General features: G+C 39.3%; 1 protein-coding gene across 4 annotated transcripts in view; it reads right to left on the bottom strand.

Moving 5' to 3' along the window:
- Positions 1-23379, bottom strand: part of pdcd6ip (programmed cell death 6 interacting protein) — a 102125-nt gene that overhangs the window by 68859 nt on the left and 9887 nt on the right. For all 4 annotated transcript variants that reach the window (XM_072571106.1, XM_072571103.1, XM_072571105.1 and 1 more), the window contains exons 2-3: positions 12331-12385; positions 833-902 (exon numbers count right to left, since the gene is read on the bottom strand). In XM_072571106.1, the coding sequence (XP_072427207.1) occupies positions 833-902; positions 12331-12385 (125 nt within the window). The remainder of the gene's footprint in view (positions 1-832; positions 903-12330; positions 12386-23379) is intronic.

Genomic DNA, 23379 nt, shown 5'->3' on the forward strand with positions numbered 1-23379 from the left:
AGGTTCTAAACAAATAAAGATGCACTGAAGGAGGGGTGGACAAATAAAGGTTTTCAGTAAAATGAAAGCAAGAGTAATTAAATGATTTTAAAAAAAAGTATGATAACGCAAGTGAAAAATTACATGGCAATTGGGCAAGAAATAAAAAAAAAATGGCCTTAAATTCAGTATAAATTGAGACCTCAATTGTTGACAGCCATTTTCCAAAACAAAAGGAGACAAAGATTATGATAATAAATTGTTAAGTTCAACGATTAGTCTCTGAAAGGCTGCAAAGTGCTTATTTTAATGAAGTATTAGTCATCAAGCTTATGTTAAGCTTTTTTGGAACAGAAGGTTCAAGTTGGAAATTGGAGGAGAATTCAAGTGAGAGGTAATCTGAAGCTCAGAGTCACATTTGCAGACTGAATTATGGCATTCTTTAAAACAATCTAATCAAGAGCTTGGTATCCCAAAATAATAAAAAAAATGTCACTGTCGGCCATGAATAAAACATTATTTAAATAAGTGCAGGTAAAGTACTTCTCGACAGCAACAAAATAGGGAGGGAAAGGGGAAAGGGAAATGTTAAAAAAAGGAGACAATTTCTGGGGCTTTTGGAGCAATGGAGTCAAAGTCTACTAGCAGGAAAGAGCAAAAGAGGAGACAGGAAGGTACACAGGCAAAGATGCAACTAATTAGGGAGAATATTAGAGGCTAAAGAAGGAGGATGAAAAAGATGATTGATTGAATAAAACAGTAAACAAAAGTGGCTGAGGAGAGAGAAAAGTTCAGCCAGGATTTTTAAAAAATAAGATATTTCTCTTGGGAAACCCTGAAAATAAGTACTTACAAAGTTTAACTGATCCTCCAAATAGCGATCCTTTATCGAATGCATCTTTCCAGGTGAACGTTAAACAAAGCTTTTGGGGGGGGGGGGGGGGGGGGAAGAGAAAAAAAAATTAAGTCACAGATTGTCAGGTTTCTTGAAACATCAGCTATGAAAACATTAAGCATTTCATCGCATGTACTACACTACCAATTAGTAGCCTTTTTGTGCATGAAATTCCAGTGAAGGTATCTTGCATGGTCAAAGCTGGATGCAGAGTTTAAAATTTTATTTCTTTACTCTTATACCATGATAGGGAGATAGCAACTGTGGTCAGGGAAACAAATAATATTTAAAAATTGCCTAAAAAATATATTAAACTATTTAAATGCTTTTTTTGGGCCATGTAGCGTTTCTAAAAAAATAAATCCAAGTGAAACAAATCATATGCACACAATCATAAATTTTGACACCTGAAAACAAAATGAAAATGGAATTGTATTAATTTTAGAATACTACTCTCTGAAGGACAGAACATTTGATTTGCTTATGATCAACGAGCCAACAAATTGAAATGTCTAGAGCAGAAGTATTTGTCAAGTACTTGTTATGTGTTTAAACCTTCTCACAAACCCTGAAGGCTTGTGTGCTCTTTTTTTTTAAAAAGAAAACAGGAGTTACCAATATCTGAAATTCAAAATACTCATTCTTATGTCCATAGCCACATTTTGTATCGATATAATCCCGTGCAGCCCAACCGACATTCAACCCCATCCCCTTGCATATTCCCTACTTGCATGGCTAGAGTGTACGGTCACCCCAAGTGTAACTGACTCAGCTTCAATCACTCGGGCTGTAATATCTGGAATTTGATTGTTAAATGTCTACACATTTGTTTTTTTGAAAATTCTTTCTGAAAGATCATTCAGGCAACCTTTTATTTCCTCCTAAAACTGGCTGAATTACCATTCTCAATCAGATTACACGCCTGTGAAGCCATTTGTAATATTTTATTATATTAAATATTCTGGATAAATTTAGTAGAAGGCAGCACTGCAACTATTTTAAAGCCTTTACAGACCACCAGAGTAATTCTGACACTATTATAAGGGTGGAAAACGTACTGAAAGGGATTTCAAACATGGAGCTCCAAGAAAGATGAAGTCAGGTTTTGGAGGTGACAACACATTCAAGGATGATGAATTGGAAGGGATTTAAAATGGATTTTATTTTTGGACAAAGACAGAGTGGCGTTGATAGCAGATTCACAGGGGAAGAAAACAGCATTTGAAATAAGAACACAAGTAACTGTATCCACACCTGAGAAAACCAGGAATTTACAAGGTTAGCAATTTAGTAAACACGAGTAAGGGAGCAGCGTGTTGGTTGTATAGTGAAGGTGAGGATCCAAGGAACGAGAGAGAAGCTAGAAAATAATCCATATTTAGCGTCTGAGGCCAGTCTAAGTGGAGGGGTACTCTTTGGGTTTGGAGAAGGGAGGTCGCAGAGGCACCTCCTATTTGTTCTTGGAGACAAGGATGAAAGAAATAGTGCACAGCAGTTTAAGATGACCACTGACTATAGAAAAATGCCCCTTAGAATCAGAGCTGAGGGCAGTATCAGGGGCAACAGTATGTTGAGAAAGCAATGGGACTGCAGCATGAAAATAGAGGTGTTGTGGATGAGGAAACCAGTACCTGCAGAAGTATGGCGATAAATGGAAAACAAAGGCTGGATAGGTGGAGTTTTTTCAAAGTTCAGGTCTAAATGCAATGGGGAGTTGGTGGTGGAAAAGTTGTTAAGATTAGTGATCTTGAGGCCCAGCCTGATGCTCTAGGGTCATGGGTTCAAATCTCACCACAGCAATATGGTGTGTTACTTTGTTTCTGTTGCAAAAACTCACATGCTTCACTCATCTCTTTTACATAAGAGAATGTGCTATCTCGCCTGTGCGCTACTCTGTATCCACAACAACATTGTTAATTCTTAATTGCTCAAACATCAAAAAGTGTGCTTTGGATCTTAAAGTTTTAGTTCTGTTCGAGGGGTTTGGCTATGAATACAATGGCTATTCACTTGTCGTGTAATGATCAATCATTCTTTATAATGTGCTTTGGAATGCCCTGCAGCTATGATTTAAATGAGAACCTTCTTTGTCTTGGCTTAAATGAGTTCTTCTTCAAAGTCTTGCTATTTGGTGTCTGTGCTAAAACAATTTGCTTTTAAACCTTTAAGTCAATTCTATATGATTAACCATGATTTTCAGAATTGAACAACGTTTCAATGTATGCCACTTAAATGCAATCTAATTTTCTCAAAATAGATGAGAATACGTATTAATTGATTAATCATTTTTTTAAAAATTGATTTTTAATTTTGTAATTCCTTTCATTTTGATTAAAGTATGACTGAATACAATTAACTAATGAACAACATTTGCAATAACTGGAAGCCATGCCTATAACAAATAGCCAACTTTCAACTCAAATTCTTATGAGGATTTCAAACAGTCAGATGCTTCGGTTTGATTCAAAGTTAGCTGGGAGTGAAAATTTCTGTATAAGTGGGTGGCACAGGAGGTTAATAATTAGTACTACTGCCTCATATGTGCATATGTGAAAAATTCCCAGGGGAAAAAGTTTTTTTTAAAAAAATCAAATGACATCGGACATTTCTCCAGAATATCTGCAGAGCTTCACAGTTGCAATCACCAAACAGGAAATCTCAGCGGAATCCCTAGTAATAGGTCACTGTAATGGAATCCTATACAAAGCAGTTTTGGACAGTCTACTGAAGACAGAAAGTCAATTAAGTCAGTCAGTAGTGGGACAGTAAAGCACAATCAAATTCCTGCAGTTATTTGATCAACCTGTTCAGAAGTACTATTATATATCTGAAAAAAAATGGAACTTGAAGTCAGATCTTCTGGTGCAGAGATAGGGGCAGAATAACTAGAAGTGCTGAGCAGATGATCCATTGTCGCCTACTCCAGAGGTCCCAAGCATCACAGTCTTCAGCCAATTCAATTCACTCCATGTCATACCAAGAAACAGTTGGAGGTACTGGATACTGAAAAGGCTACAGGCCCTTCTGTCTGTAGAATCACACTCCTAACAATGCAGGAGGAGGCCATTCAGCTCGTTGAGTGTACACCAATCCTCCGAATACCATCCCATCCAAACCCAGTTCTCTACCCTATATCTCAGTAACCCTATGTTTAGGGTGACTAATTTACCCAGCCGACACATCCCTTGATACTACGGTCAATTTAACATGGCCAAGCCACCTAATCTTCACATCTGTGAATGGGCAGGAAACTGGAGCAAACTGTGGTAGAAAACTAGAGCATCTGGCAGAAACCCATGCAAGCATGGGGAGAATGTGCAACTCCATACAGATACTCAAGGCTGGAATTGACACCAGGTCCCTGGCGCTGAGGCAACAGTGCTAGCCACTTAGCCATTTTGCTGCCAACAGTACAAAGGATTTGTGCTCCAGAACTTGCCACGCTTAGCCAAGTTGTTCCCCCGTTATGTAGTGACAACATTGGCATCTACACAACAATGCAGAAAATTGCCCAGCTGTGTCCTGCACATAAAAATCAGTCCAAATCTAACAAGGTCAATTACTGCCTCTATCTACTCTCAAACAACATTAATATGACAAAACATCACACACAATGCTATAAAGGTGACACCCAGTTTGGGGGTTTTGCTCCCGATCCCATTACATCCTTGTTTCAAAAATGAACAAAAAGAATTGAATTCCAGAGGCAAGGCAAGAGTGACAGGTCTTGATATGAAAGCCACATTTGACCGAATGTGGCATCAAGGAGCCCTAGCAAAGCTGGGACCAATGGGAATCAAAGAGAAAACTCTTTACTGGTTGGAGTCATACACAGCATGCAGGAAAATGGTTGCGGTTGTTGCAGGTCTGCCATCTCTTCTGGAGTTCCTCAGGGTAGTGTCCTACTCCCAACCACCTTCTCACTATCATAAAAGGCGTTACATGGGGATGTTTGCCAATAACCATAATGTCCAGCACCATTTGTGACTCCTCAGATAATGAAGCAGTCCATGTCCAAATACAAGAAGAGCTAGACAAGATCCAGGTTTGGGGTGGAAAATGGCAATATTTGTGCCACACAAATATCAGGCGATAGCCATCTCCAATAAGAGACAACCCACACACTGTTCTGGACATTCAATGGCAGTATCATTACTAAACTCTCATGATTAATATCCTGTAGGTTACCTTTAACCATAAACTCAACTGATACGCCATACAAATTCAGTTGCCACAACAGACCAAAAACTAGATATTCTGCAAGGAGTAGCTTGCTTCCTGAATCCTCAAAACCTGTCCACTATCAACAAGGCATCAGTCATGAGTGTGATGTACACACTCCACTTGCCTTGATGACTGTAGCTCCAACAACACTCCAAAAGCTTGACCAGGTTTACGTGAGTGATGGATAAGTTGGAGACTATTCTGAGGGACAGGATTTACATGCATTCAGAAAGTCAAGGACTGATTAGGGAGAGTCAATATGCTGTGTGTGGGTGAAATTGTGCTTCACTAACTTGATTGAGGTTTTGAAGAGGTGACAAAGAGAAGTGATGAATGTAGACGTATAGACACCATCTATACAGTCTTCAGCAAAGCATTTGACATGGTTCACATGGTCGACTGTTAGTAAGATTAATCACATGGGTTCCAGAGGAAATTAGCCAACTGGATACAAAATTGGCTTGAAGATAGGAGACAGAAGATGGTTTCTCAGACTACAGACTGTGACCAGGGGTGTGCCACAAAGGTAAGTGCTGGACCCACTGCTTTTTGTCATTTATATAAATGCTTTGAATGTGAACATAGGAGGCATGGTTAGTAAGGTGGCAGATGATACCAAAATAGGTGGTGTAGTGGGCAGTGAAGAAGATTATCTCAGTATATTGGAATCTTGATCAGATGGGCCAACAGACCCAGGAATTGCAGATGTAGTTTAATTTAGGTAAATGAGTGGTGCATTTTGGTAAGGCAAACCAGGGCATGACTTATACACTTAATGGTAGAGCTCTGGGGAGTGCTACAAAACAAAGAGACCCAAGAGTGCAGTTGCATAGTTCCTTCAAGCATAGTCGTGGTGACATTTGGCAGAACATAGACAATAGGAGTTGGGACATTAGGGGAGGTGACTTTTAGAATACTTAATACATTTCTTGTTGTTAAGCTTGAGGGTGCAGAAAAGACTTACAAGTTACCAGAACTGAAGGGTTTGAGTTAGAGAGAGACTGGGGCTTTTTTCTCTGAAGCATTGGAGACAGAGGGGCATGGATAGGATGAACAGCCACAGTCATTTTTCTATGGTGGGAGAATCCAAAACTTGGGAGAGAATAGGTTTAAAAAATGAGGAGGGGGGGGTGGGGGAAGACTTAAAAAGACCTCAAGGTAACCTTTGCACAAAAAGACAGTGCACGTACTGAATGAGATGCCAAAGGAAGTGATGGAGGCATATACAACATTTAAAAGACATCTGGGTAAGTGTATGAATAGGGTTAAAAGGACATAGGCCAAATGCTGGCAAACAGACTCTGAAATGGAGATGTCTGGTCAGCACAAATAGGTTGGACGAAAGGGTCTGTTCCCATGCTGTATGGCTATGACAAAGCAGCTTGCTCTTTGACACCACATCCACCCCTTCCACTACCGACACTCAGTACACAGTGGCACCAATATCTATAAGATGCACTGCTGAAATTCACCAAAAGGTCCTTAGACAGCACTTTTCAAACACATGACCACTTCCATCTGGAAGGACGATGACAACAGATACATGGGAACACCGTATCTGCAAATTCCCCTCCAAGTTATTCACCATCCTGACTTGGAAGTATATTGCTGGATCAAAATCCTGGAATTCCCTCCAAACATTGTGGGTCTACATACAGCACTTGGACTACATGTAGTTCAAGGCGGCATTTGACCGCCATCTTCTCAAAGACAGTTACAGACACCCAATAAACATTGGCCCAGTCAGACAGAGGTCCCACATCCCACAGTACACAATACCTCTCAAATTTTCCTGCACAATTTTTTTTTTGGCATGGCAAATTTTAAAACAGAGTGTTAAGTGACTTGTACATCAATCTGACAAAATACCGTTAAGACACAAACATGGTCACAAAATCTGCAGATTCATAACTATTAACAAAGCACAAAGTTAACCAATAAAAGATTCAGGACTTTCTGACTGGAAAGCAAAAGGGTAATTCATGATAGATCGCAAATTAAACTGATAAATCCGGTCTCTGGTTAGCTATTGGGGGTAACAGTTTTTGACTCAATGTGATTCATTAAATTTGATGACCAGATATAGCCCTGGAAATATAATTTGCAATGGAGTGCTTCTAAATTATTAGCAGATTTAAGACAGGCATTATTTCATAACTTCACACAATAAACAGCACATCAAACCTCCTCCAAGCCCAAAAGCATACATTTCTACTCCTTTATCCATGCGCCAATCAAGCTTAACCTTAAATTAACATATACTATTCACCTCAATCACATCCTGTAGTAAAGAATCAGTAGTTCCAAAATCCCAACACAAAAAGCAGGATAAATGCAACTGAACTCATTAACACCGTATCGATCTAGATTAGATTTGATTCCCTACAGTGTGGAAACAGGCCCTTCAGTCCAACAAATTCCACACCGACTCTCTGAACAGTAACCCACCCAGACCCATTTCCCTCTGACTAATGCACCTAACCTATGGGCAATTTAGCATGGCCAATTCACCCAACCTGCACATCATTGGACTGTGGGAGGAAACTGGAGCACCCAGAGGAAACTCATACAGACACAGGGAGAATGGCAACTATCTGTGTGGAGCTTGCACAGAGACTGGAATCGAACCTTGGACCCTGGTGCTGTGAGGAAGCAGTGCTAACCACTGAGCCACCGTGCTGCCCTACTCTCAGTTAAAAAATGATGGAAGGGGATCTCCACAGTGCTATCAAGCAACACTTGCAAAAGGTATAACTTATCTAACGATCTTTGCTTAATGACACTCTGTTTGGGTTCTGCCTTCATCAAAACAGTATGGCATCAAGAAACTTGGACAAAACTGGACTAAATGGGAATCAAGAGGAAAACTTACCACTGGTCAGAATCACATCACACAATGGATGATAGTTGTAATTGCTGGAGGTCAACTTCCTCAGCCTCAGGACTTGTTCTAAAACATGCCTGAACAGATGGGTTTTGAACCCAGCCTCTGGCCCAGTAGTAGGAACACTCTTAAGAGCACCACAAGAACCCCTCACTCTTCAGGTAGTGTCCAAGACCAATCATCTTCAGCTTTTTCAATGACTTTTCCTTAATCATAAAAGGCCAAAAGTGGGAATGCTTGCTCATGGTTGTGCAATATTCAATACCATTTGTATACCCTCAGATGCTGAAAAAGCTGATGTCCACATGCAGCAAGACCAAGACAACATTCAGATTTGAGCTGGTCAGAGGCATATAACAGCCCAACCACACATGCTGAGGAATGACCATCTCAAATGATCACATTCAATGGCATTACCAACAACAAATACCCAACAATCAACATCCTGAGGATTATTATTGACCAGAAACTGAACTCATGCAGCTCTATGAATATTGCAGCTACAACAGCAGGTCAAAAGCTAGACATTATGTAGTGTGGAACTCATCTTCCATCCCCCCCAGTGTTTGCCCATAGCTACAACGCACAAGGCAGGAGTGTGATGAAATATTTTTGTCTGGGTGCTTTCGCAACATTAAAAAAAACCCACTATACATCCAGGGCAAAGTAGACCAATTGATTAGCACCCCATCCAGTCTTTACCTGCAAGATGCACAGCAATAACATGCCAAGGCTACCTCTAAAACACTTTCTAAACTACGACCATTGCGTCTAAGAAGAAAGGCAACAGATTCGTAGGAACATCACCACCTGCAAGCTCCCCTCCAAGTCACACTGTCCTGACTTGAATGATATCATTGTTCTTTCAATATCGGAGTCAAAATCCCAGAACTCCCCTCCCAACAGCACTGAATGTCCCTACACCCCAATGACTACAACAATTAAAGAAAGCAACTCATCACCAACCTTTTCAGGGCAATTCGGATAAGCAAGTACTGATGACCTTGTGAATAATAATCTTTTTTTGACCCATTGAATGATCAGACTCAATGTCTGATAAAACAATTTCGTAAACACAGCTATCAGAAAGGGAACCTTCCATTGCAAAACTAGAATGTTGCACTATGGGTAGGCAATGATTCTCTTTTTTGGCAACTTATCACGAGTGTATTACCAGATATCAATGCTGAGACTATGTTATTTACAATATAGATCAACGACTTGGATGAGGAAAGCAAATTACTACAACCACCTTTGCAGATGACACAAAAATAGATGGAAAGGCAAGTGGTTAGAATGACAAAAATTCTGCAGAGGGATTTTCGGCAGGTTAAGCAGGAAAACCTTGGCAGATGGAACTTAATATGGGGGAAACGTGATGAAGAAAGACTGGGGAAAGTGGGAATGCTGGGATTTGGGAATCCTCATCTAAGAATCTCAAAAAGCTAGCATCCATATTCAACAAGGACCAGAGAAGACAAATAGAATGTAGACCATCATGCTATTCAATAGAACAATGCCTGATCTTATAATTCAAGTCCACTTCCCAGCCTATTCTCAATGGAATAGTTGAGGATCCATAAAACGGTGTCAATGCAAGCTAACATTCGGCTAACTACCTGTTAAAAAGAAAATTAAAATAGACTTGACAATTGGCTATTTCTCCAAGCTTGTAGAGGTTCCATGCTTTAACATCACAGAAATCAATATATGACATTCATATATTTAAATTTTAACTGAAGCCTTTCCCCATTAAATATTTATTTCAATTTTGTAAGAATACAGATTAGATTAGATTAGATTACTTACAGTGTGGAAACAGGCCCTTCGGCCCAACAAGTCCACACCGACCCGCCAAAGCGCAGCCCACCCATACCCCTACATCTACCCCTTACCTAACACTACGGGCAATTTAGCATGGCCAATTCACCTGACCTGCACATCTTTGGACTGTGGGAGGAAACCCACGCAGACACGGGGAGAATGTGCAAACTCCACGCAGTCAGTCGCCTGAGGCGGGAATTGAACCCGGGTCTCTGGCGCTGTGAGGCAGCAGTGCTAACCACTGTGCCACCCACAATACAGGCAGATTTAATTACTATCAGAGTATCAAATTCAAATACCAGAGTAATAGGAACATGAAAAATAAATTCTGAAGATGGATAGATGGAAGGTTTTGACAAACATTAGATATCTCCATGAATTCTAACAGAATCAATGTGAAGATGATAATGACTCTTTCAGCAACTGGAAATTCCATTTTTAAAAGGCTTTTCACAATCATTAGTAATTCTAAAACAATTCAAAGCCAATAAATTACTTTGGAAAATTCTTGATTGGTGCACTGTAGGCAGGCATAGCAGCCAACTTGCAAACAACAAAGAATGCAAAAACAGCAATGAGGTAAATGGACAGAAATTATAGCTGTAATGCTAGTGCATTTTATCCTATGTTTCTTCAGATCTTCAGCAGTGCCAACAGATAAATGGCAAATTCTGTCTGCTTCTGTTTCAATCGGGCAATGGGATCTTTTATGTCAAGCTGTGGAGGAAGACCACTATGAGAAAGTCCATAGTCTTAAAACTTGTCCTTAAACATTTAGACAAAAATATAATGCTGAATTATAGAAAACATTTGCTGCACTAGAAAATAGACAGGCAGGGAGGCTCAGAAAAATGGGGGAAACTCGAAGAATGCAGAAAACATCTGTTAAAAATCACAACACCAGGTTATAGTCCAACAGGTTTATGAAACCTGTTGGGCTATAACCTGGTGTTGAGAGATTTTTAACTTTGTACACCCCGGTCCAACACTGGCATTTCCAAATCATGAAAATATCTGTACTCACCAAGTGATAATAGGATGCCCTAAGACAATTAAAGAACATTTGCCTGAGCATCAGTGAATCTGTGTGAACAGGACACCAAGTGATAACATCCACAGCCGTTCCCTTGTGAAATTAATAACAGCATTTGATTCTGACCCTGAAACAAAACTCTGTACTATCAAAAGCCTTGTAATTGACAGTCAGATCCTGTCAATTATAATGGATTCTTATTACCCCTTGCAAACGGGGCAAACCCAGAGAAAAAACATCTTTGCTGTTACAAGACCCTGACTTGAGAGTTCAAAATGTCAAGAGGGAACCATTTTAGTGCTGAGGCTGTTGAAGCCAGTAGAGAATTAACTCCTCGTGCTTACCTGCTATGGATTGAATTTATTTGCATTTTGGGACTTTATGATGATATTAAGTAGCCATTACCAGTACAAACTCTGTAAAAGGTAATAGTGATGAAGCTTTAACTTATTTGGTGTCCTTGCAGACCACTCTACAGACATTATAGACTGCCCCACTATCAATTCTAACTAATCAGATCTTATGTCTTATTTGAATTTGAATCACAACCCTGAAAAGAAAGCATGTTTAATTTGAAGACTAATGAATCAATTTAAATGCAAACCTTACGGTAACATCTCAGCCACAAGTACAAAATGATTCAGTGCTTAAAAAGCAGGAGTCTGCTCCTAGCTTAGAAATTATTCTAGGCCTAATATTGAAGAGATTCTTGCACACAATGTGTCAGGGAGCCATTTTATGGTCAAAAAAGTTTGTCCCCCCTTGCTAAGAAGCCATTTTGTAAAACAATTGTATCTGACATGTGAGCTGTGCAAGGTTATTTTATGAACTCTCCAATTAGCTGAGACTGGTACCTCTTTATGATAGGAGTTTATCTCGTTAGCAAGCACCTAACTCAGCTGGGTATGCTTTTCCCACTTGATGAATGGCTTAGGGCCTGTAGGAGTGATCAGTCAAGCGTACACAGACCTGTCAATTAAATTTTCTTCCTTACGAATTATTGTCCTTCACTGTTAACTATCCATATAAGAACATGAAACGTTTTTGTAAACTTTTGTATAAAGGAAGCCACTTTATATCAATACATTGGAGTTGTATTGGAGCTGGGGCAGTTGAACAGCTGGTACCCTACTCTCCTAGATTATGAGAACCTAGTTAGTTTTGCTTATAGGTATCAGTGTTATGTTGTAACAGTGATGCTATTGGTAAATAAAAGGGATGACTAAAATTAAACTAAATCGGTCTGTAAGAGATTTCTTATTCCAGACTTCCAAAGAGTACGATCCCCGGGATGAACCAAGAGAGGCGCTTACAGGTCTGAGTCCATAATGGATTCCCTGGGCCATCTCAAATCTGTACTTTAACAACTACAAGAGGTGGGCAACATAGGAGTCCTGTGAAGCAGAATTTACTAACATGCAGGAATGAAACAATTGAAAAAAAAAAATCAGTACAAAACATCTACTTAAAGAGCAACAAAGATTTAAATACCTGATTTTCTGAGAATGGAAACTTGGGCTCAATGGCACACAGTTGATCATAATATCTGAAACAGAAGCAAAATCAGTAAGGATAAAAAAAAATCTTAGATGTTCAGTATATTTTCTGCTATTTTGAGATTTAATTATTTCCCAGCCTTTTTGAACAGTACAATGATAACTTTTTATGCTAATAGAAGATGAGGCCTTGGTCGAAAATTTATCCAAATCATCAATTTAGGTGTACCCAAGACAACTGAATAATGCTTTTAAATTGGAAGCCTGATATTGTTGAATCATAATGTTATGCACTAAGACTTCACAAAAGCTTCTCAAAGTAGCAAGCTACTGAAAATTACAGAGCAAAAAGTTATCCCCAAATATAACAGACAATGCTTCAAGCAATTCACACAAGTGTTCAGGTAACGTTGCCTTTGTTTGATAGCAGCCACACAGATGAATGTTTTACAACTATCATAATCTAAATTAACGTTAGCTACAAATTAATTGTTCAATTTTTCATTGCTATTCATTGATTACTTCTGTAATTAACTCTGCAGTAGAATCCTTGGTACTGGAGCTCAGATATCTTCTTCGTAAGACCCTAACAAAGGTACATTGGCCCTTCAAGTTAAAGTGAAACAATGACTCAAATCGTGTAGTGGTATCTGTGCAACAGGAGCTTGCAACAGAAAAATATAAAAGATTGCCAGAGTTGCATGCAACTGTCCAAAAACAACACAAAGATGTGCTAGTAAGTCCATGCTATCAAAAATCTCATTTGCACAGCTAAAGGAGGTTCCAGATAAATGCTTCTAGTAAAGACCTTGCCAATCAAACATAAAAATGTGTTTGTGAGGTGCTATTAGATGAAAATCTATAGCTAAAATCAAAGAAAAGGATTTAAAATTCCAATTGAAGAATTTCCAAGTTCTGAAGCAATGTCACTGTTCAGGAAACCTCAGATATAATACTGGTTCTCAAGTCTGACTACTTCCAAGTGTATGATAAAATCTCTGCATACAATTTGATCAGACTAAAAAGAAACTATAAATAGTACAAAACTTTGAAATATACACAAAACATATTTAGACTCATGATGTGAAGTCTACACTTACTGTATAATTTCATAAAAGTTTGCAAGATAAATGAGGACATGCTGATGAAGCAAAGATGACAAACATTTATTCTCAAAAGGATCAGTGAGATGTAATTCAGTTATTGTGTCTGTTTTGGACCATTGTACACAGGAACTGCTCTGAACAAAAGCACTTAGTGTTACAATTCCCACAGATATCAACAAAACTGAACAAATTTATCCAATGACCCCATGAGAAAACCAAAAAGGACAAAATTTCACCTTTTATAACTTGTATTTGAGCAATCAAACCAACATCAATTAAAAATAACCATGAATCAAGAGGCAGACTGCAGTTGATATTAGAGAGTAAATTACATTTTAAGAATAGCACCTTCAAAGTATATAATCTCACAGATGTGACCAGGCTGTCCACTCAGCACACATGGCACTAACTTCAGCGACAACACCAAGGCCAGAAGAAATAGGAACAGCAGTCGGCTGTTCAGCCCCTACAGCTTACTCTAGCATTTAACAGGATCATGTCTGACCTGAAATTTTTCATATACATTTTCCTGCATTACCCCCATATTCTTGATCAGTCAGATGATCAAGGGTTATCTATCTCAAAAGTTAAAAACATACACAATAACTCTACCTCCACAGGTCTATGATAAGGAGTTACAAAGACTCTCAATCCTCAAAAGAAATTCCTTCAAATTGGTCTTTATTAGAATGGGGGGAAACATTCCCTCAGCATTGACCTGGTCAAGCCCCTCAAGTATCCTATAGGTTTCAATGAGATCACCTCTTGAATTGTCTGTGCTCCAATGAGTAGAGCTCCAAACTACTTAGCCTTTGCTCATAAAACCCCTTCATACCAGGAATCATCCTTGTCAACCTTCTCAGAATTGCCTTCAATGAAATATCTTTTCTTAATAAAGGGAACAAAGCTTCTCAGTACTCCAGATGTGGTCTGATCAGCACATTGAGTAGAGAGGTCTTGCTGCAACTGGTCAAACTCCAACCCTCTTGAAACAAGGGCTAACATTCCATTAATCACTAATTACGTGCTGCACCTGTGTATTAGCTTTGTGAATTTTGCATGCAAGTATCCCAAGTCCCTTTATGTTGCAGCTATCTGCAGGTTTGTTCTGTTTGAATACTGTTCTTTTGCTCTTTTTCAAAACGAAAAACTTCATGTTTTCTCATATTCCTTAGCCAACTTTTTGCCAATTTACCTTAAGGGGCAGAGGTCAGTGTATGGAATGAGCGGCCAGAGGAAGTGGAGGAGGCTGGTACAATTGCAGAATTTTAAAAGACATCTGGATGGGAATATAAATAGGAGGGGTTTGGAGAGATATGGGCCAAGTGCTGGAAAAATGGGACTAGACTGGGTTGGGATACCCAGGCGGCATGGACGAGTTGGATTGAAGGGTCTGTTTCCATTCTGTACATGTCTATGACACTATATCAATACCACATGCATCCTTGCAATCTGTCTTTGTACCTGTTCTTGCATCAGCTTGAAATCTGACTACAGTGCATTTGAATTCCTTCCTCCAAGTTATTAATTTAAATTGTAAGCAGTTGTGGTCCCAGCTGATTGCTGGTAACTAACCTGGGAAAAAAAAGCCCCACATTCCCACTTGCTGTTTCCTGTCAAAAGGCAACTTCATGGGTCTCCTGGTCCAGTGGTAGGGACACCAGCAATGCAAAGAACTCTTACTTCTATTTGTATGCTTAACACCCAATGCACTTGTTTGATCACTTTGCTCATCTGTCCTGCCATCTTCAAAGATTTGCACATAAGCACCCAAGGCATCTCCAGCATCTCCCTTTTAAAGTTTTACCATGTATTTACTCTTTGCATTCTTCTAGAATAGATCACTTAAAAGTACTTTAAAAGTCATATCTCCTTATTCCAGTCCTATTCATTGATTCCAATCATACTTGCTAATCTACTGTCCCAGTCTCATTTCATCTGAATTTCATGAATGCTCCTATTCCTCAAGTGAGAGTTAAGCCAAATTAAAAACAGTAGTCGATGCATTGAAATCTTGGAAATGTAACTTCCATATCATCTGGGAAATAGCCACTACAACTCACCATTTTCTGTCAGTCAGCAAATTTTGTATTCATACCATTGCAGCCCCTCATATTCAATAGCTTTCCATTTTGCTAACAGGCTCAGAATGCTGCTCTTTATCAAATGCCTTGAGATAGCCCATGCTATTACTCCTTCCAACCTTCCCATGCAACATTAATTTCATTATGTGCACCAATATCAAGACTGGGTGGGTGCAACCCACATAAATATGCAATAGAAACATTTACAAAAATACCATAGGTGTAGGAAAACAAAAACGAACGGAAGCAATAATTAATAAATTGCATTGCTTAAGTATTTGATTTAATTGAAGAAATATTAACACTAAAATTTTCAGTAACCTTTTAGAATCTTATATGTATCTATAAGGCATAAAACAAAATAAATCAATTTTTTTGACACAGGAGCAACGTTGCTCAATTCTTAAGGTTAAATACAATCTAAAATCATTTTTATGCAATGTTTGAAATTAAAGTTAAGACTAAATTTGACAAGGTTATTTATGCAAATACACCAAGTAAAGTCACCTGCATTTTGTTTTGACATACGAAAGAAATCGACCTCCATTTGACAAGTACTCTATGAATCTGAAAGGGCTTTCAGATATTTCTTGTCGCGAAAGTGGTTACATAAATTTAATTCTCTCTGTCCCTCACTACCTCAAAAAAAAGTTTCTTCTTTTCCCAGTGATAACGTTATCAATTTTTTTGTTGCCATGATTCTTTTTTCTCATTCCAAAACCATGATTTTCTCACTCACTGTCATATTTACTTAAAGCCATCTTAAAATCTCTCAATTCACTAGCCCACTGGCGTACAAGGGGCATAGAGTTATGTGAAGACTGTTCTTCAATATAGCTGTGCCCCATTACAGAAATTTATACTCCAAGGAACAAAAATACCATGATTCTTGCACTAAATCTCCAGTATCTTATTTTTCAGCTGGTATACACAACCTCTAAAACTCTATGACGTCAAATATATTTTTTTTGAGAGTGATTGATTTAAACACACAGTTTGACTTCTGCCTGAATCCCCTTCCCTTTCCATAACCTGTTTCACACTTTCTGTAACAAAATGAATTGTGCATAATACTGTTTGCTGTTTTAGCGTTGTAAGAACAACATTGTTATTTATGACTACAGAAAGTTCATATGTATTTTATAAACTTTTATTCCGTCCTTTCTATCTGGAACAAGCTTTTTCCGAGATTTATGAAATATCGACTGAAATGCCTGCCACTGCTAATCCACTAACTTTCCCCACCTGTTTCACACAACACTTTTTACAAACATCTAACTGCCCATATTTAAAAGTTTGAGGGCAACGGTTTGAGCCCAAGGATTTGCACAACAAATGGAAGGATACAGAAAATGTAGAAAAATAGAGTCGCCTTAGAGTAACCATGTATAAGTCCTTGAAGGTAGCAGGGCAAGAAAACAAAAACATGTTTTGAGGCAATTTACAGAATATTGTTCATTAATATTCTGTCCCAGAATAGAACAAAAATATTATGCTGCACTAGCATAAAGTACTAGTAAAGTGAAATCTAGAACACAATACATTACAGGAAGGATGCAACCACAGCAGAGTAACAGGGATGTTTCCAGGAACAAATACTTAACAGTAGGAAAAGCTTAGATCCAAGGTCTTCATACTTGGTGGCCAAGGGGAGGAGCATAAAATTATAAAACAAAATTAAATAGAGTAGCACAGTGGGTCAGTGGTTAGCACTGGTGCCTCACGGTGCCAAGGACCCAAGGATTCCAGCCTTTGGTAACTGTGTGGAGTTTACACATTGTCCATGTCTCTGGTTTCCTCCCACAGCCCAAATATGTGCATGTTAGCTTGACTGGCTATGCTAAAACTACCCAGAGAGTCAGAGGATATATGGGTAATCCGTAGTAAAATGCAGGGTTAAGAAATAGGGTTGGGGGTGCTGGGTTTGGGTGAGATGTTCCAATGGTTGGTGCAGAATTGATGGTCCAAATTAACAGTCCTTTGCTGCACTGTCAGAATTCCAAGATTCTAAAATTATAAATTGCCTATGTAGTGTGGTAAGGAAGGACCTATTTTAGAAGCAAATTCATATAAACTTAGTGGGGGGGGGGTGTGTGTGGGGCGGGCATTGAACTAAGTGTATGAAGGATGGCAGAGAGGTTAAGAAAATCCTTTCACCCAGAAGACAACTCATTGTTGGAAAAGTTACAGAGCTACAGACCAAGTCTGGAAAGGAGGATTAAGCAGATACCTATTTTTCAGCTGCCACAAACAAACAATTCATCAAATGGCCTCCCCCTTGCTACAACTTTTCTATGTTCTTATGCTGCAAATCCGATCTAATAGCCATTTCATCTAAAATTGTTGTAAGGTTTCAACAGTAATGCTATCCAGTGGCACTTACTCACTAATACCCCATTCAATGTTGCTCAATTCACGCTGCAATAGGATCACTCAACTCCAGACCTCAATACAGCCTTAGCCCAAATACAGAGAAAAAAATTCAAAAATTTTAGAAGGGAGGAGAGTGTTAATACTTCAACAGCAAACTTACATTTGATGTCATGCAGCAAAGGTACCAGAACAAAACCAGTGTCAGTGTCAATGAGAAACAGGAAAATACTTGACTGCTTGCATAATAAACACCAGAAAGGAAGTCAATGGACATTACTACAGGAGTTCTTCAGGATAAGGTTTGAGTCAGAATCATATAGCATGTTAATAGACCCTTTTGTCCAACTAGTCCACACTAATCATTTTCCCCAAATCAAACTAGTCTCACTTGCCTGTGTTTGGCCCATGTCCCTCCAACCTTCCCTATTCATATCCTTATCTTTTAAATGTTGCCAACGAACCTGCATCCACCACTTCCTTGAGCATTCATTCCACACACAAACCAGTGTGCGTATTAAAAAAATTGCCCCGTTGTCTTGATTCAATTCTTTCTCCTCTCACTTTAAAAATATGCCCCCTAGTTTTGAATTCCCCTACCCCAGGTGGAAGACTCTTGCTATTCATCTTTGATGAATAGACCCTTGCTATCCATGATTTCACAGACCTCTGTAAAAGGTCTCTCAGGTCACCCCTCAACCTATGCTCCAGTGGGGAAAAAAAAAAGTCCTAGATTATCTTTATCACTCAAACCTTCCACTCCCAGCAATCTCCTGGTAATCTTTTCTGGACCGTCTCCAGTGTAATATTATCCTTCCTATACTGGAGCGACCACAACAGTAAACAATACTCTGAGCTCAACCACCTTAACAGCTTTCCCTGTATTTATGATTGTAATGTGAATAATATGAAATAAATCTTTAAATAATAAACCAACATTCAGACTTCAGTTGATAAATTGCAAATAACATTTGTGACACAAGACAATCTCCAATAAGACAGGGTCTAATAATATCTTTTTTGTCATCTAACAGTTCGGGTATCGCTGAAGCCCATGTTATCACATCTTTGAGCTCACCACTGACATGAAACTTAACTGGACTGGTCACGTAAAATACTGTTGCTTCAAGAGCAAGTCAGAGGGGCTCTGCATCAGGGGAGTCACCTCCTGACTATCCACAATAATTGCTACTCCACCACAGAAGAAACTTGTCACCACAAAGCAGCTTACTTGACTGGCGACCCAAAACTTGATGTTAAACCTTCAACTCTTCAAACAAATTAGAAAATCATGATAGCAATGTGAGCCAGCTACAAGATGCATTGCAGTAACAGACAAAGAAGTCTCAGATAGATGGTAGGAGTTGAGAGTACCAAGCACATAGGGAACAGAACCATTTGTAACTTACCTTCCAAATCATATAATCAAGCCAACTTGGAAATAGATGACCATTCTTTCACGTTAAACAGTCAAACTGCTCTGCGGGTTTACCTACAGAATGCAGCATTACAAGGTGATGGCTCAACATTAACCACCCTCTCTCAGAAAATTAGGGTGGGCAATACATGCTGGGTTGACAGAAACCTTTGAATCACACAAACAAATGAAGAGTTTAACTGTCTAGTTCCAGCATAAACATATCATTTATGCTTTATTCCAATATAGGTAGAAGAAATGGAAAGACTTTTTTAAAAAAAATGTATGAACATGACAAGCAGATTCACCTGTACAACTCTACTTGTAGGGAAAAATCTTGTAACAATTATGCCAAAAGATTCACACAAACCACTGAAAATTCAACTCCAGTTAAGCAGTTATTCACAAAATGTTCTGTCATCAATTCCCACTACCACACAATTGAGGATTGTTAAGTGTGGTATCAAGGTAAACTCCACATATCAGTGATGAATGACTAGTTTACAAGAGACACACCGTGTAACAGGCTCAACAACACAATCAGATATCCAAAGTCTAAAAAGTTACACAAAAACAAAAGCACCTGACAAGAAAATAGACAGTACAAAAGGAAAATCAGTATCAGATAGAATGGGGAGGGAAGACTCAATAAGCAAAAGTTCTTGAATACAGGTGAGACAGTCGTGAATATTATGATAACAAAATAAACCAGAGTGCTTTCATTTTTAAAAAATACTTTCCGCAGATATGGGTATTGCTAGCTAGACCAGCAATTATTGTCCAAGCTAATTGTTCTCAATATGATACAGAGTAAGACAGAATGGGAGGGGTACTTGCAAATGGTGATGTCTCATTTCTGCTAACCTAGGATAGATGCTAGGAATTCTGAATTTGGAAGATGCTGTCTAAGGATCCTTGGAGTTGTTGCAGAGCAGCTTTCAGATGGTGCATATTTCTGCTAAAGTGCAGTGTGGCAGGGAGTAAATGAATGTTGAATGTGGTGCAAATCAAATAGGCCTCTTTGTACTGGATGGTGTCAAGCTTCTTGAAGATTGTTCAAACAGTATTCATTCAGGCAAGTATAGTATTACATGACATTACCAAACTTGTGCCATTCAGCTGGAAGACAGGCTTTGGGTAAGCAGGATGGGAGTTACCACTAAATTCCTTGCCTTAGATTAGTGTGGAAACAGGCCCTTCGGCCCAACAAGTCCACACCAACCTACCGAAGCGCAACCCACCCATACCCCTGGATTTACCCCTTCACCTAACACTACAGGCAATTTAGCATGGCCAATTCACCTGACCTGCACATCTTTGGACTGTGGGAGGAAACCCACGCAGACACTGGGAAGAACGTGCAAACTCCACACAGTCAGTTGCCTGAGGCGGGAATTGAACCCGGGTCTCTGGCGCTGTGAGGCAGCAGTGCCAACCACTGTGCCTGGTTACCTGCTTTCGTAATCACAGTATGTGCAGCTGAGTTATGTTTCTGATCTGTGGTAGTCCCAATAATGGAGGATTTGAGAGATATTAAATGTCATGATTAGATTCCTGCTTTGGGAGATCTTCACTTCTTGGAATTGTATGGCACAAATGTAACTTGCCACATTAAGCCAAACTTGAAATCCAGATCGCAATTCATTTGGACAATGACTGCTTCAACATCCGAAGTGTGGAGAACACTGCTGAATGTTGTGCAATCACTGAACCACCGAATCTCTGGTATCATAGATATTTCTAAATACAATACACATCTGGGGCTTGAAACTGGGCCTCCTAGGTCCAGAAGTAGGATACTCCAACAAGGTACCCTGCCTTTGAAATAAATATAGTCATTTTCAAGTTAGTGAAGATGGTTAGTGCTATCCGCAGGACACTATGCTCAAAAACTCCTGCAGTGTTTGATTGAGATGACTGACCTCCAAGCTGATACTATGGCATTCAAAGTGTAAGTCTGCTCGCTGGAGGTGGAAGGTTTGTTTTCATACATTTAGTCACCATGCTGGATAACATCATCAGTGAGCCTCCGTAGAAGTGCTAGTGTTCTGTCCCACTTTCTATTTAGGTGTCTTGGTCTCGTAAGGTGGGTGATATCATTTCTGGTTCTTTTCCTCAGAGGTTGGTAAATGGGGTCTAATGTGTTTATTGATGGGAGTTCTGGTCGCAATGCCACGCCTCCAGGAATTCCCGTGCTTGTCTCGGTTTAGCCCGTCCTTGGATAGATGCATTGTCCCAGTCAAAGTGGTGTCCTTCTTTATCAGTATCTAAGGGTACTAGTGATAGTGGGTCATGTCGTTTAGTGGCTCGTTGATGTTCATGTATCCTAGTGGCTAGTTTTCTGCCTGTCTGTTTGATGTAGTGTTTGTTACAGTCCTTGCATGGTATTTTGTAAATAACATTCATTTTGCTGGTTGTTTGTATAGGGACCTTTTGGGTTTATCAGTAGTTGTTTAAGTGCGTTGGTAGGTTTGTGGGCGACCATGATGCCCCATTTACCAACTTCAGAAAAAGAACCACAAATGATATCACCCACCTTAAGACACAAATAGAAAACGCAACAGAACACCAGTACTTCACCAGAGACTCACTGATGTTACTTAGCGTGGTAATGAAGTGTCTGAAAACAAACCTGCCAGCTCAGTGAGCAAACTTACAACCTGAGCTACAAATCTTCTCAAAAATCACATACTGCAGCACTGTCCTTTGTACGAGATTTGACTCTACGCAGAGACTCCGCTCCCCACCCCCAAAACTTTCCAACAAATCCAGTTTTACCTGATTTGCATTACAGCCATACTCAGTCAAATGCTTACCTAATGTCAAGGCAGTCACTCATAGTATGCCGCGAGAATCCAGATTCTTTTGTCCATGTTTAGACAAAGACTGAAATGCGGTCTGGATTTGGATGGGCCAGACTGAATCCAAACAGAGTTTCAATCAATCAACAAGTTATTGTCCAGGTATACACTGGTAACTTTCTACACTGCTGGTTGGCTGCTGCAACTTGCTTGTGGCAGGGACAGTTTGAGCACAAATCTTCAGTAATATGTCCAGAATGTTGTCTAAATATGCAAATTTTGCTCTCTCCATTGCCTTCAGCTGCTACTTGATGTCACAGAATTAGTCAAAATTGGCTGAAGCCAGAGTCTGAGAAATGAAACAATAGACCAAAAGATATAGGAGAAAATTCCCATTAAGTCTGCTTTGGAACTATTTGAGATCATGGTATTTTGAATGCTCAATGCAACTCCTGCCTCATCCACATAACCCTCAATTTCCTTATTGATTAAAAAACTCACTCTCAGCCTTAAACATATTCAGACAGTCCTCTGCAATAAAGAATTCAACATTCATTGTAAACAAAAATACTTTAACAGTAACCAAATTTAGTTGAAACTGAACAAATTGTTAAAGGCTTGAACTGCAGCATTTTACAACAATAGGAGTATGAAAATGAGATCGACGAGGTGAAAGTGAGGACTGCAGATACTGGAGTACCAGAGTTGAAAAATGTGGTGCTGGAAAAACAGCAGGCCAGATAGCATCCTAGGAGCTGGAGATCATTCCTTAAGAAGGGCTTATGCCCGAAACATTGATTCTCCTGCTCCTTGGATGCTGCCTAGCCTGCTGTGTTTGTCCAGCACCACATTTTTCAACTATGAAAATGAGATAACAGGATACATGTAATTGAGCTTGCAAAATTATAATACTCGTAATGTTTATTCATTTAAAAATAACACAAGTCAAAGTTTGTTTAAAAACAACTATTCAGGCAATGCCTACACACACTGAAATTGTGCTCATTTTAGTTTTGATCATTTTCCCTACAGTATGGAAATAGGCCCTTCGGCCCACCAAGTCCACACCAACCCTCCAAAGAGTAACCCACCCAGACCCTTCCCCTATCCTATATTCAACCCTGAAGAACACACCGAAGACAATGGGCAATTTAGCATGGCCAATTCACTAGACCTGCACATCTTTGGATTGTGGGAGGAAACCCACTCATTTTAGACAAGGAAGACAGTGATGTAGTAGTAATCTTGTCACATGATTAGTAATCC

This window comes from Chiloscyllium punctatum, chromosome 5 (assembly GCF_047496795.1).
Source record: "Chiloscyllium punctatum isolate Juve2018m chromosome 5, sChiPun1.3, whole genome shotgun sequence".
NCBI lineage: Eukaryota > Metazoa > Chordata > Chondrichthyes > Orectolobiformes > Hemiscylliidae > Chiloscyllium > Chiloscyllium punctatum.